The 13,318-nt window shown below is 40.4% G+C and overlaps 1 protein-coding gene and 1 long non-coding RNA gene across 9 annotated transcripts in view; one reads left to right on the top strand and one right to left on the bottom strand.

The window, feature by feature from the left end:
- Positions 1-4,811, bottom strand: part of RIMS2 (regulating synaptic membrane exocytosis 2) — an 842,692-nt gene extending 837,881 nt beyond the window's left edge. For 4 of the 8 annotated variants that reach the window (XM_072603320.1, XM_072603310.1, XM_072603312.1 and 1 more), the window contains exon 1: positions 3,135-3,642. In XM_072603320.1, coding sequence (XP_072459421.1) covers positions 3,135-3,301 — 167 coding nt within the window. In that variant the 5' untranslated portion in view covers positions 3,302-3,642. Of the gene's footprint in view, positions 1-3,134; positions 3,644-4,536 lie in introns of those variants that run through there. The other 4 variants (XM_072603309.1, XM_072603321.1, XM_072603311.1 and 1 more) reach the window with 2 other exon arrangements.
- A 307-nt stretch (positions 4,812-5,118) lies between these two features.
- The window catches only part of LOC140498269 (uncharacterized), a 36,128-nt gene continuing 27,928 nt past the window's right edge, over positions 5,119-13,318 (top strand). Inside the window, exon 1 of the long non-coding RNA XR_011965045.1 lies at positions 5,119-5,229. This is a non-coding gene — a long non-coding RNA (uncharacterized lncRNA). The remainder of the gene's footprint in view (positions 5,230-13,318) is intronic.

Consider the following 13,318-nt stretch of genomic DNA (forward strand, 5'->3'; position numbering starts at 1 on the left):
TGCCAACTTTATTATCTTTGATTTTTTAACTCTCTATCCTAGTAACATAAAAGGTTTTATTTCTATGCCTATATTTCTTCTTTCTTTTTCCTTTTCTACAATTTAAAACAAAAGTAAGACATGTTAAGCCTTTGAAATAATCAAGTACTTTACTCTTTAAATAATTAAACCTTTGTATTAAGATATCTATAATGATCCCATTTCAGATATTTATTACCTATGTGACCTTAAAAGAGTCACTTAACCTCCTTCCACCTCAGTTTCCTCATCTATAAAATGAAGGGGTGGACTAGCTGAACTTTTAGGTCACTTCAAACTCTATGATCCTATAAGTCTAAATCTATGACCTTATGAATTCTGAAACTCTGGATAGCTAATTTTCAGTCCACAATAAATTGGAGGTCCAAATGGCACTGGTTGCAGATATAGATATATACACGTATGTATGTATGTGTATGTGTATACACAAACATATTCTAAGAAACTGAAGAAAGTATTTATCAGTTCACTTTCATAAATTTTATGAATATACATCAGCATAAGCCAGGCTAGTCTTTATCAGAAACTATGCAAATATAATGCTAATATTTACTGAACAAATATTGCGTGTGTTTGCTTATCGCTTGAGTTTAGCTACAGATGTACTACATACACATAGGCCTATCTGGAAAAAGCTTACTACAATTGTATATTCTGCTAATAAATTTTGAGCAGTGTCACAGGCTAGAGACTATAAGTTTGACTGGATATCTATATTATTACAGTAAAAGGGAAAACAATTTTCAAATTTGATTTTACTCTAAAATCCTTAAACTATTAACAACAGCATTTTACTCCAATATTCCTTTTAAAAATTAATTACAATATTTCTAAAGTCTATTTGAATCATATAATAGGCAACTATTAAAAAACTTTATGATAATAAAGGTAAACCTATGTTTCTCAATCTGTCATTACATGCTATTGTAAATGAGCACATCACAAATTGTTATAGTTCTCTCTAATACATTTTAATTGAAGTTTTAAAGAATTTTAGGGGTGTATGTTATCATTGGATTGTATTTTGATTAAATATGTAATTACACAATAAAATAAGTTTCATAGGAATAAAAATACAAGTTACCTCAAAATATGTGAATTCTAGCAACACAATGTCTCTCTTACTTAAGTAGCAGTTTAGCGATGCTCAAGCACCACTTTAATTATTGGATTTACCATAAGTAACAGTTACAGAAAAATATCATTTCAATTTTCTACAGACAAAAATTTTTAAGAATTTCTGGCAAAAATCTTTATTTTGAGGTATACTTAAAAGGCTTTTTTGTCTTATTGTCCATTAAATGAAATAAATTATTTAGATGAGTTAATTATTTCATACCACAGTCTGCTAATGAAATAAATAAATTGCCAAACAAGCATTAAAATTCGGATATTAGCTCTCCAAGACCAATTATTTTTAAGTAGCATAAGAACAGGGGTCATACTAACATGGATAATGGGTTTTTCAGAGGAACAGTGCCTTTCTGAAATTATGAGTACCTAATGAAAATGTGCTCTTGACACAATAAACTATTCTAAGTAGTAGTTTTCATTAAAAATATGAAATATAATAAAAACTAATATATATTAGTTTGTGTATATACAGAGAAAATGAATGGTTTGTTTATAGAACAAGAAAGGTTACTGAACACAGTGATTTTTTTTAATCCTCTAAGTTATAAGAGGTCAGTGTGATAGTTTCATCCTACTGAAACACCCTTTTTTGGGTGCTTCTGTGGTGTGTAAGAAGTAAGCCTAGAATATAGGCAAGTTCCATTTGATAGCACTGCAAAAGACATTCATCTCCTCAATGCTGACATATAAGCTGTCTTAAATGTATACATGAATATCATACTCCAACGCTCTTCAAGGAAAAAGGAATACTCCAAAAAAGAAGTGTGGTCTTCTTCACGGTCTCGGTCACACTGCTCTTCTAAATAATCACATAGCCATAAAACATTTAAAGGGAACCTGACCAAACAAATCTCTGAGCAACACGCACAGAAAGCGGAAACAGTTTCAAAGCAATGGATACACAACCCTGTCTGGACAGTTCCCTGGTGCTGAAGTTACAGAACTGCTAAACCGCGTCCAAAATGTGACTCTCGTTACTGCTGCTGCCTCCAGCCTAAGGAAATCCCAGTCCCCTAGATTATTCATATGAATAACAGAACTTCACATGGCAGAAAACACCCAAAAGTGTAGTAGTGGTGGGAAGTATCAGTCCTTCTGGATTAAACAGATTTAGTAGTTACAAACAGGAAGAGCAGCTGAGTGCAGGGGTGTCGAAATACGCTGAGGGGGAGGGGTTGGAAGATGGCGCCGGTTGCACACCCACCCAAAGCCAGGGCTGAGCCTAGGCCCCTGGAATACATATATCCGCCCTTTTGCTCACTTCCATACCCGTCCGAGTCAGTTCTGCACCTCCAAATACGTTCAGGGGCAGAATTGCATTCAAGGAGAAAGCCGAACAGGAGGCCTCTAACCCGTCACATCTGAACCATCGGCTCAGCCCTCTTTTGCACCAGCACCAGTGAGAAGAGCACCTGTGCACGGCCATATTGGATTCCTTGCCCCAGTCACTGCCTCCAAGAGGGGGGGTGGAGGGGAAAGAGTGAAGGGACGCAGAGGAGCCTCAATTCAGCACCTGCACCGCCGGAACACACACCCCACCCCCCTCCCCAGAGCAAACCTAATACGAGGGAAAACCGGAAGGTATTTGGAAATAAAACTGCCCCAAAATCAAACTCCCCCTCTTCCCTCCGCCAGCAGCACCCTTAACAACAGCACCGTCCCCCTCTAAACACTGTTACACACACCCCCACCACCACAACCACCTCCAGCGCACGGACACACGGAAAACACCCGAAGCGAGAAAACACCAAACAACCCTGCTCAAAAACGCACTCAACAGCGCAACTAAGAGAGAATAATAACGAGGGAGGGGGATGACCCAAAGACAACAAGGTTCTGTCTAGACGCCGGGGGGGGGGGGGGGGGTGAAGGAGAAAGGGAAGGAGGGATGGAGGGATGGAAGGAGGGAGGGCACCGGGGGAGGGGAGAAAGAGAACCGGACATGGAGCAGTGGTCCTTACTTGAGCACTGATTGCTCCTTTTCCTCTTCTTTCTTCTGCCTGTCCATGACTGCTAGAATAATTTTCCTCTCTTCCTCAGTGAGGTGGCTGAGGTCCGGCATCTCGGGCTGCATAGGCGGCTGAGGAGGAGGAGCAGGGCCGCCCCGGGGCCCGACAGGAGCCGACATGTTTGGTGGAGCTGAACAACACTATGGGAAATACTGTAGCAACTGAAGTGGCGGCGGCAGCAGCAGCGGTATCGGCGGTGGCGGCGGCAACAGCAGCAGTGGTGGTGGCAGGGGCGGCGGCGGCCACCAGCGCTGGGAGAAATACATACAAATCAATACCCTTTCAATCAACGGCAACACCCCCCCTCCCCCGATAAATAAATAGCAGGGGGGAGGGGAGGGCGAGAGTTGGGGGAGGGGATAGAAGCGAGAAAGGAGGCGTTGTGGAGTGAGGAGTTTGGGTTTCTTTTCTTCTTTCCGAGGGGCAGGGGAAGGGGTGGAGAGAAGGAAGAGACAGGGACGAGAGAGACAGAGAGAGAGAGAGAGAGAGAGAGAGAGAGAGAGAGAGAGAGAGAGAGAGAGAGAGAGAGAGAGAGAGAGAGAGATTCGAAAGTGAGTGGTTTGGGGGGGGGGGGTTAAGAGGAAAGAGGTCTAGAGAGTGTGACAAGTGCCAAGGGAGGGTGGAACGAGGAAGGTGGAGGGGACGGTTGAAGGGTGGGGTAACTGAGAGTGTGAGAGTGAGAAAGCCAGACAGCGGTATGGAGTAAGTGTGCCAGTGTGTGTGGATTGGGGGAGTTAGGGAAACTGGTTGAGAGGTGAGGATGGGCGGAGTATGTTTAGAAGAGGTGAGCAAGCGTGTGCCTTGAGTGTTAGAAAACTGGATGTATGACACGCTCCTTTGGCTTGAAAATGTGAGGATTGAAAAGTATGAGTGTAAGTGAGCGCGTGTTGACCGTGTGGAACTGAAAGCTAGGGTGGTCGGGGCTTAAAATGAAAATCTTAACTAAATAAGTGGAGACTCTAAGAGTCCCATGAACTCACTTGAAAAGAGTCTCGGGAAGCTAGAAGAAAAGGGATCCGAGAGCAAATGGGGAGGGTGATAAAAAGAAGAACTGGTAGTAAGAGAAGGTGGAAGATTTTTTTAAAAGAAGAAAAAAAGGAGGGGGACTCAAGTCTTTCGGCCCATCACGTCACAGTAGTATTCTGGCGCCGGCGAGTGAGGACATCTTGAGGAGAAAGTGATGGTCAAAAGACTGCGGGGGTGGGCACAGCGGGATTGAGACTACAAGGGTTGAAGCAAAGGAGAGAAAGGGCAAGGGGCGGGGGGGGAGGGGGGAGGGCGGGGAAGAAGCGCAGTCTCGGGGCGAAGGCCTTCTCCAGTAACTGAATGGATGTCAAAGCAAGTCCTAACGTACTGACAGTGTCCGCGGGAGGTGGAGACTGCTCGCTCATATTGAGGCGGCTGCCACCGCCCCCGGGTCCATAGAGCAGCCTTGGGGTGTCCGACTCCCAGCCTCAGACGCTGTTTCTGCCGCTCCCGACCGTCTCCTGCTCCTCCTCTCGCGCAGGGCCGCTTCGCTCCCTGGCAATCGTGCCCTGTTCTCAGCTCCCTGCTGCCGCCGAGCCCGGGGCATGGCGGGACGCCCCCGAGGGAGTCAGTCACCCGCTGGGGCTCAGTCTCCCAGCCGCCGCCGCCCACGGAGGGAGACCTGTAGGGAGGGGGAGTGTGCAGGAAGCTAGGCGGGTGGGAGGGAGTATGAGCCAGAGACGGCCCTCCTTCTCTCTTCTGACACTCGAAGAAAGAAAGGGCAGAGGGGGAGGGGAGATTGGATTTATTAATAATAATAATAATAATAATAATAATGATAAGCTCAGAAATGGTTTGCATGAAATCCCGCCGGATTTGAGAGGGAGGGAGCTAGGCGAGAATGAGGAGAGTAGGAGGAGACAAGTCCCAGGAGGAAGGCTGGAGACGCGGCGTCTGGACTCCCGCCGGTGCCGGGCGCTGCCCTGACAACTAGCCTAGCCAGAGGGAGGAGAGAAGAGGGGTAGGAAGGGGGTGCGGGCGGAAGTCGGAGAAAAGAGGGAAAGAGACCGACCCTTTGGAGGTGAGTGCGGGGAGCTGGACTGGGAGTGGTGAGCTTAGCCCTGCCTCTGCGCGCAAGTAGTTTAAGACTGGGCCAGATTACTATCAGATCGGTAGTGTAAAACCTTGTAGGGTTTTGTGTTTTTAGTTTGTAGTAAGCTGTCTCCCTGCAGCTGTCTCCCAGGTACCTAAACAGACTCTCTTCAGAGCCGGGTGCGGATGCCCTGGAATCCCCTGAAGAAGTTGGAGCATCGCTTCCTACTTCTTTTTGCATTCTTTTTTATCTTGTTCCATAAAAACTAAGGAAGAAAAAAGGGGGAATTTTCCCCGTCCAAGCTACCCACATACCACAAAAACGACCAGCTCCTCCCCTTTTCTCTGCCAAAGCCGGGAACATAGTTTATTTTCTCTAATCACAATTTAGCAAAACATAAGCAGGGGAGAGAAAAACAAGCAAAAATTAAAGAAAAATAAAGTTCCTCCCTCAAAATAATATGCAACTATATATGAGAAGAATCTATATGCGACATGAAGAGACTTTAAGAAAAAATTCTCGTGTTAATCAATGAACATTTATTAAGTGCCTACCATGTGCTAAATGCTGAGGGTACAAAAGAGGCAAAAGACAGCCTCTGCCCTCAAGTAGCTTGCAATCTAATGGGGAAGATGACATCCAAGCAACTATGAGCAAATGAGCTATAGAAAAGGCCCTAAAATTAAGGGGGATCTCCAAGGATTTCGTGTATGAGGTAGGATTTTAGCTAAACTTGGAGGAAGCCAGGAAAGACAGGAAAGCCAGGAGGCAGAGACCAAGAGGGAGAGAATTCTAGGTTTGGGCAACAACCAGAGCAAATGTTCAGGTCCTGAGATAGAGTGTTTTGTGAAAGGTCCAGCAAGGAGGCCAATGTCACTGAATTCTTGAGTATTTTGGGGGGAGGGAGGAGTAAAAGGTAAGAATATTGGAAAAGGCAAGGAGGGGATAAGTTATAAAGGACTTTGATCTCCAGGATAAACAGGACCCCTGGAGTTTATTGATTAGAAAGGTTAACTAGATCAGACCTACTCTTTATTTCTGAAGTCACTATCTTACTACAAAGTACAGTTTGAAGAAAGATTATTTCATAGCAAAACATTCAAAATTTAAGAAAATATTCTAGTTTTCTCTGGAAACTTATGCATTAATCTTCATGTTATGACTATAATTTCACTTGATGATGAGGGATGAACCTTTACTTTGGCTTAGGTATTTGAAGTAAAACTTAGATGTGACCCTTCCTTCTGGAACAGGATGTATAGTATTTTAGCACAGGAACAATGAACTTTTGAAAAATGAAAGCAAAAATTCAGTGTGAGCCTTTTTTACTTTCTCCACATAAATGTTTTATACTGAATCACTGTACAGTAATACTGTACCTTTGCACAACACTATCCTAATCCTTCGTACAAATATGTAATCTAATGGAAGGAGGAAAACATTTATTTACTATGTGCCAAACATTGTGCTAATCATGGTTATAGGAGCTATTATCATCTCCATTTTACATCTGAGGAAACTGAGGTAGGCAGCAGTTAAGTGACTTGTCCAAAGTCACACAGGGAGTAAGTATTGAAGGCTGGATTTGAATACAGGTCTTCTTGACTCCCTAAAAATAGCACCTTCCTAATGGGAAGAAAAAATTCCAGAAAAAGCTGCTGGCACTAAAAAAGAGATAGAGAAAATAAATGACACTCAAAAAGAATGTGTCTTTAGTAAATCCAAAGGAAAAGAGAGCAGTTCGGTGGTGCAGTAGATAGAGGGTTGACCCCAGAGACAGGAGGACTTGTCTTCAAATCCAACCTTCCTAGCTGGCGGTGTGATCCTGGGCAGTCTGGCCTCTGTGTGTCTCAGGAAGACATGAGTTCAAATTTGACCTGTAAAGGGAATTTTGATGTTCATATTAATTGACATGACATGTGTAATGAATATACTAATAATTTCATTTTCTCAGAGCTGCCTCTTCTGGCTTGAAAGTCAGAAATTCACAATGCAGCTTGAAATGATCAAGGATCAAGAGCATTAATCATTACTTTCATGTGTCTATGTACCTTAAGTAAAGTAAATCAAAGATTGTAGAACCTGTTCCCCTCAGAGAACTCTGGTCCTGTGCCCAACCAAGTAACAACTCTTTGACTGAATCCAAACTGAAGTCTGGTCACACTTGAGAACCTAGAGGGCCACATGTGGCCTGGAGGCCATAGGTTCCCCACTCCTGCACCACACCACCTAGCTACCTAAGATGAGGTCACAAAGTCCTTCCAACTATAGGGTTCATAAATCATATGATACTATAGCCAAAAAATCATTTGTTCTATTATTAGTCATATAAAATGAATATGCTCTTGTGTTTACATTCATTATATTACTTTGTGCTCTGTTATTAAAATTACTAATAGAGCATTCTAGTTTTATCAATTTAGTCCAATAAACTAGAAGAAACAAATATTTAGAAGTGAAGGAAGAGCCTACCTCAAAGTCAGGAAAACCTGGGATCAAGTCTTGCTTCTTATATCTATTGACTTTGAACAAGTCACTTATCCTTTTAGTGATCATCTTCACCTTTCTCAAATTTCCTAAGACTAGAAAGTTAAAGAGCAGTTTCTGATTTGCAGTAGTGAATGGAGCTTATTCATCAGACATTCCTTGTACCAATAAAATCACTGCTCCAGACTCCATCTAATACCCAAAGACTTAAACAATACTGTTCCCAAAGGATTCAGAACACCTGTATTGTGTTGTACTCATGGACTTGTCTCAGGAAACCCCTCAGGCCCTAGAAATGACTGTTTTGTAATCCACCTTCCTCCTCCTTTCCCACTTGCGATTATACTATACACACACACACACACACACACACACACACACACACACACACACACACACACACACACACATACAGTGTGCCTTTACTCCTGCATAGAGAACACTCCTCATTCTGAAAATAATTCATTAAACCACTACTTGTTTCCTGGAACTCCTATCTCTGGCTTGCTTTTGTGGGACTCTGGGTATTCACAGGTTACAGACTGATCCTGTATGGACTACATTTAAAATTCTGTTAATAGACCTCAGATACTTACTAGCTGCATGACCTGGGGCAAGTCACTTAACCCTATTTGCCTTAATTTCCTCATCTGTAAAATAAGCTGGAGAAGGAAACGGCAAACCAATACACTAATATATTTACCAAAAAAACTGGGGTCAGAAAGGGCCAGATGCCAAACAACAACCACAAATACATAATTTCGTGGCCCCCATTTCTATTTGCCTTTGACATCAATGACTTAGTGTTTCTGCCTGAATACTCTTCCCCTTCCATTTGCCCTCTTCTGTTCAACCAATATTTATTCATCACATATATCTCTCAAATACACCCTCTTCTCACCTCTGATGCTGCCATAACCCTGTCAAAGGTTACAATGGAGTCAAGAAGAATATGCAAAAAGGTAAACTGGAGTCAGAGCTTGAAGGTCCTTAACTGCCAAGTTTAGGGAAAAAAGCATTAAATAAGTTACAGGTAATTTCTGGAGACTTATTTAATATGCTCCCTTTACATCTGAAAATAATAAAATGAGGTTAATTTTCTCAAAAATTGGATCCTTATATCTAACTTCCAATCCAGTGTTTTTTCAATGAGCACAAAATCAGAGTCTGATGCTGTTAATTAGTTCCACAAAAAGTAAACTTCTAGGTGAAATAATATTGAGGGGTTAATTAACTCCATGTCAATAATGGTACAAATGAAAAATATATTTTTAGCAGCCAAAATTCAAACTACAAAACTTATGATCTGTAAAGTCTTTACAAAGATAGAAGACTCTAGCAAAATCAGGTTATTAAACTGGACTACTTGGATATACTAGCAGACCCAACAAATGTGTGAATAACTAACACACCAAACTATCTCAGTGACACTGGAGGTTTGAGGCTTGTGGCAGCAGAAGAGGAAGGAAGGAGCAGGCAGCCAAATCAAGAAGGCATCTAGAATCTAGAGCAACAGGTGTCCAATTCAAATAAAAATGAATTTGTATGGGCTGCATATGGACTTACAATATCACAAATTAACATTATCCATGTTGTATTGTATTTTTATTAATTTTGTTAAACGTTTCCCAATTAATTTTGCAAATAAGTATTAATTGTAGTCTACAGGAGTTTGATGCCTCTGGCCTACAGACATCCTGGGAGGGATTAGCATGAAAGGAGCTAATACTAGCCTTGTGATATCATTGATATAGGGAATATCTGGATAAGGAAATTCCATCTACCATTTCAGATCAGCATCTTCTCTGAAACCTGTAGTCTTAGAGTTCTGCCTGAAACGTCGAGAAGTTGGTACTTGTCCACACAGCCAATGTATGTTTGAAGCAGAACTCAAACCCAGGTTCTTCAAGGATTCAAAACTAGTCCTCTATCTACTTTATTTGTTAGTTGGACAAAGCACAATTTATCTTCCCAGAGTAATAAAGGTACAAGGAGAGACAGGAGTGAAAGGGCAAATAGGCAATTAGAGCTAAAATATGGGGATGAGGATCCGAATTTCCCCAACCTCTTCTTCAAAAGACTGGAAGAAAAGAAAAAAAAATGACATGCTCTCTTGAACTTGCAGAAATTGGGCTAAACATGTATAAAAACACACATTTCTCTTTTGATTCTCTTTTTCTTTTAGTTCCAGAAATTGCTAGATAAAAGGTTTAGCATGGTACCTCTGTGAATTAAGCTGATTCTCATAAACTTATCCTTATAAGTGAATTGAGTTTTCTTTTAAAGAAAGTTGCCAATATCTCTTTGCGATATTTCAAAGAAAAAAAGCATTTTAAACTGGGCATAAAGTTTAAGCTGAGTATGTTTTCCTAAATTCCCAGAAATCCATTAGCAGAAACTAACTTTAGGGTGGGGATTAGTTATACCACATTAATGATATTGTGAAATGATTATACCTAGAAAAGTAATTTTGTACAAATGGTTTTTTTCTTTTACTCAATGCTCTCCAGTAGCAGGGGAATTGTTCAAAATGTGAGGATGATAGGCAGTAGCAATGACATAGTTACATATTGAAGTAAGGTTCATAAATTGCATTATTCACAACCATATGAAGCAGTGAATACAAGTATTATGATTATCCCCATTTTATAGATGAGGACTCAGGCTTGAAAAAGTTAGTTTGCTTACCCAAGATCGCAAAGCTAGCAAGTGCCCATCCCTATACTCTAGTCCAAGTCAAAGGATCAAAGAACTAGGAAGAGACCTAGTTATGCATTCCACCCCTTTTGTGTTATAAAGAAACTTAGGTCCAAATAGGTTAAATAACTTGCAGGTGGTAAGTAAAAGAGCTGCAGTTTTGACCCAGGTCTCCTGTGTCAACATACAGCTCCATTTTCCATTGTACAATATTGGGTTTTGTTTCCACATTCTTAGATCTTCCCATTAAGCTACACTTTACATCAGAAATATGAACTTCTAAAACCTAAGATAATATAAACTAGGCTTATAACAATAACAAGAAGTCAATAAAAATAAGAAATTAAATGCATTGATGGAAAATATTAAATCAAACAGAATTAATGCAGCTTTTGTTTTTCCCAAGAAGAACATCTTAGTACCAATCAGAATCTAGACACCATTAAGAAACAGTTAAATCTAGAGAAATAATAGAACCTAAGGCGATTAGGTGACACACTCAATAAAATGTCAGTCTCAAGAAGATCAGTGTACAAATCCTACCTCAGACACAAGCTAGCAATGTAACTGGGCAAGTCATTTAGCCTCATTCAAGTACTTTCCAAGGTTGCTGTGAGAATCAAATGAGGTAAAATATACTAAGTGCTTTGTGAACTTTGAAGCATATGTTACCAGAAACCTCTATTTACTTGATTTCAGTGAGGATTTCTGGGAGAGGGGTGGTCATATTTTATAGAATTTCCCAAAACAATAGTAATAATTATTTTGCATGATCTTCAAGAAAATGCTAAAATTCAAGACAATCATATGGATATAGTAAATTGAAGAAACCTTCCCAAATGAATAAAAAAAATTATCTTAAAATGAGATGTATTTCAGAACTGGGTCTATAAGCTTTGACCAAGAATCAAGAATGCAGAATTTCCCATAAAATTGTGATTTTCAGAAGCAAAATATGAATTCATTTTCTACAATTTAATAGACTGAAAAGGCTGTTATATACTTCAGATGCCACTCCTCCCCTATCACACTCCTCCCCCAGCTTACAAGCATTACATCAATCTTATCTGGATGGTGTCTGATCCAACTACTTTCTTCAATGTCCTATACTCTGTCAGTCTCTGAAATTCAAGAAACAGTATCCCAGATCTGATAAAAAGAGAAGCAAAGCTTACTATCAACTGTGTACTGATAGTACCACAGCCCTAATTACCTCACTATCTCTTTGATTAGCCTCATATAACAGTGAAGAAAAGGGGAGATAGAAAAAAAAAATGCTTCTTCACATCCTACAAGGGAAAGGTGAGGAAAGGTTGAACAAAAAACAAAACAAAACAATTCAAGGCTATGAGAACCTGTACTCTATAAGTCAGAAGGAAGTCAGGCCATCATAACAGAAGCAGCAACTTGAATTTACTACCTTGAATGACTGGGCATTTTGTAGAATACCTAAGACATATATTGAAAATATATTTCATGGCAATCTAGTCTGAATCTAATTAAAGAAGTTTCTTTTGCATTGACACAGCTCAGCATTTAAAATGTTCTACTACAACTGTGTAAATGGAAAGAACATCAATCAGAACAAAAAGAATGTTGTATAATGATGATGGTCAAGCTTGACCCAAAAGAAGAGAGGAAAAAATGCACTTTCCTTCCTTCTTTGCAGAGACAGGGTGTAGAAAATTGAATATACTGTGAAACTCAGTTGAGAGACTGGTTAATTTTGCTGAACTGCTTTGTTTTCTCTACTTTTTATTACAAGGAAAGGTCTTCAGGGGAGGGAGTGGAAGAAAGAGCTATATATCTAGAAGCAAAAGTAATATAAAAGCAAAAAAGCATCCATTTTAAAATTTCAATAGGTCATGCTCAAAGCAATAATTAGCATAAGGCAAAAAGGGATTTATCCCTGGGTGCTGATATATGGGAGGGGCACATTTCCATAATAGGTTCCAGTAGTCTTATTTCATTTGATTAAAATAGATGGTATTTCAGTACAAATTTAATGACTGTCAAATTACCATAAAGGAGAGACCTATCAAAATCCACGTGCTTAAGAAAACACTTGGGGTATAAGAGGCTAGACTGGTCACCAGATGTTTGTTCTCTTTTAATATCATTGTATTGTGAAGCTCATCTTATGTAAGGCAAAATGTTCTGCCAGAGGACAGAACTGGCAAAAGTGAGAGGAAGCTACAGAGAGTGGAGATTTTAATTCAAATAAAGAAAAATTTGCTAACAATTAGAGCTGTCCAAAAATGAGGCAAACATCCTTGGAAGGTAATGGGTTGACCAAAGATCTTCAAGTGAAGACTGGATGACAACTTTTTGAGGGGTTTTGTGGAAGAGATTTCTGCATGGGAATGGGCTAAATTAAATGACCATAACTCACTTCCAACTTTGAGATTCTGTGATTCTGAATAACAATTAGGATACTTTGAGTGGTTAGAGGTTTGTTCTTCATCAAATACTGATAAATCAATCAACAAGTATTTCATAAACATCTTCTATTTGAGAGGCCCTGTCCTAGGTGCTGGAGGCAGCTAAGTAGCTCAGTAGAACTCTGGGCCTGGAGTCACGAAGCCCTAAGTTCAATTTCAGTCTCAGAAACTCACTAGCTGTGTGACCATGGGCAAACCACTTAACCTCTGTTTGCATTAAATCACTGGAGATGGAAATGTCAATCCACTCTAGCATCTTTGCCAAGAAAACTGTACCATTCTGGGTCACGGAGAGTCTGACACAGCTGAACTGCAACAAAAATCCTAGGTTCTGGGGACTCAAAGACAAAAAATGAGAGTCCTTACTCTCAGAGAGTTTGCATTCTATCTTGAAGACAACATATACACCTATAAAGTAGGTAAAAAACATAGACAAAGTAAATGAGAGTTGC

This window comes from Notamacropus eugenii, chromosome 4, assembly GCF_028372415.1.
Source record: "Notamacropus eugenii isolate mMacEug1 chromosome 4, mMacEug1.pri_v2, whole genome shotgun sequence".
Classification (NCBI taxonomy): Eukaryota; Metazoa; Chordata; class Mammalia; order Diprotodontia; family Macropodidae; genus Notamacropus; species Notamacropus eugenii.